Source organism: Pteropus vampyrus, unplaced genomic scaffold (assembly GCF_000151845.1).
Source record: "Pteropus vampyrus isolate Shadow unplaced genomic scaffold, Pvam_2.0 Scaffold454, whole genome shotgun sequence".
Classification (NCBI taxonomy): Eukaryota; Metazoa; Chordata; class Mammalia; order Chiroptera; family Pteropodidae; genus Pteropus; species Pteropus vampyrus.
In genome coordinates, this window is record NW_011889235.1 from 9184 (window position 1) to 10684 (window position 1501).

Sequence of the window (1501 nt, forward strand, 5' to 3'; positions counted from 1 at the left end):
ATTCTTTCTAACCCGCTTCCCCAGCCCTGACCCCATCAAACACAGGTGACTGAGGAGTGGCCCTGGGCCTTGAGAAACTTCCAGTCAAATACTCTAATGCCAGATGAATGAGTTGTTTTAGAAGAAGATTCAGGTAAAATGTTAAAGAGTTCTAAGGAGAAATCAGGGAAGGCTTCCTGGAGGACATAACATCTGAGTTGGACCTTGAGAATCAGATATACTGTGGGAGTTGGAAATAGAGAGGGGACGTGAACGGCACAGGCAAGGTCTGGCGATGAGAAAGCCCCGAGCAAACAGGAAATCATTTGTTTTCACTGAACCACTGTGCTCGGGAGATGGCTGAGGGATATTGGGCCCAGGTGGCAGAGGCCTTGTTTGTCCGGCTTACGGTTTGGCCTCCTGTTTCTTATCAGTGGGCAATGGGGTGACCTCAAATGGGGTGACATCGAGCGTTTGCACCAGGGAGCGGCGTCCAGAGTGATACACTAGGAAAATGAACCTATCCGATGTGGAAGAGGGAGCCGACTGTGACAAATAAGACCTGTCCCCTGTACGTTGGTCAGGATGATGATGTCCAGCACGTGGGCCTCGTGTGAAATTTAAAACCATTTTGTTGTCATGATTCCAAGACATTTTCACTTGTGTTACAGGAAAATAGTGGCCGAATACGAGAAGACCATCGCCCAGATGATAGGTGAGTGTCCTGCCTGTGTGGGGCTCAGGCCTGCCTGAGGGTTCTAAACTACGGGGGCTTTGAAGATAGACTCGGGGCATGCTCCCCTTAGAGTGTGAGGTCCTTCGGGGGTGGGGGGAGGCAGCACTCCAGAACAGAGAGCCTGGGGGCCTCCTGGAAACATCTGCTAGAAGGTCCCTCAGCATTCTCCATGCCCATGGGAGTCACCTCAGTGGGCATCACGTGACCCAGCCAGGACTGCCCACCTCCTGAAGAAAGAGATTGTGTTGGTTCCTGGAATGTTTGGGGGAGAGACTAGGAATCAAATCCCTAAACCCTAAAGTAGTTTAAACTCAAGCGACACAATACCTGCCTCAGCCTTTATACCCGGTCCAGGGCAAAGGTAGTGGAGCGTGTGTCCGTCCAGCTGCCCGCCCCCTTCTTCCCCTGTGATGGGGCAGTCCCAGGCACCTGATGGCAGCGCTCTCTCCCTGAGGTTGGACACTGCCTCGGAACCCGCCTCGACACAGCATCCTGGCAGCCAGGACTGCAGGTCGCTTTGGCTTTTGCAGTAAAACAAGGCCTCGAGTGACAAGTTACACACGCCTGGGTCTTTTTTTTTTTTTTTTTGGTAATTAACGAAAAGGCTTCTGCAGACGTTCCAAGCTCATTTTTTTTTTTTTATACTAATGATCATGATGCAAAAATGATGTTATGACTCTAAGGGGAGGCAGGGTTTTTGCTTTCCTATTTATTTATTCGCTTAGGTCCCTGACACCAGTGTTTAATAAAAATCTTGTGTTCCTAAAAATATATGAAGTAAAACCC

General features: G+C 49.8%; 1 protein-coding gene across 1 annotated transcript in view; it reads left to right on the top strand.

The window, feature by feature from the left end:
* The first annotated feature begins 603 nt into the window (after nucleotides 1–603).
* The window catches only part of TACC2 (transforming acidic coiled-coil containing protein 2), a 12015-nt gene continuing 11117 nt past the window's right edge, over nucleotides 604–1501 (top strand). Inside the window, exon 1 of the mRNA XM_011381890.2 lies at nucleotides 604–694. Within this exon, the coding sequence (XP_011380192.1) occupies nucleotides 619–694 (76 nt within the window). The 5' untranslated portion in view covers nucleotides 604–618. The remainder of the gene's footprint in view (nucleotides 695–1501) is intronic.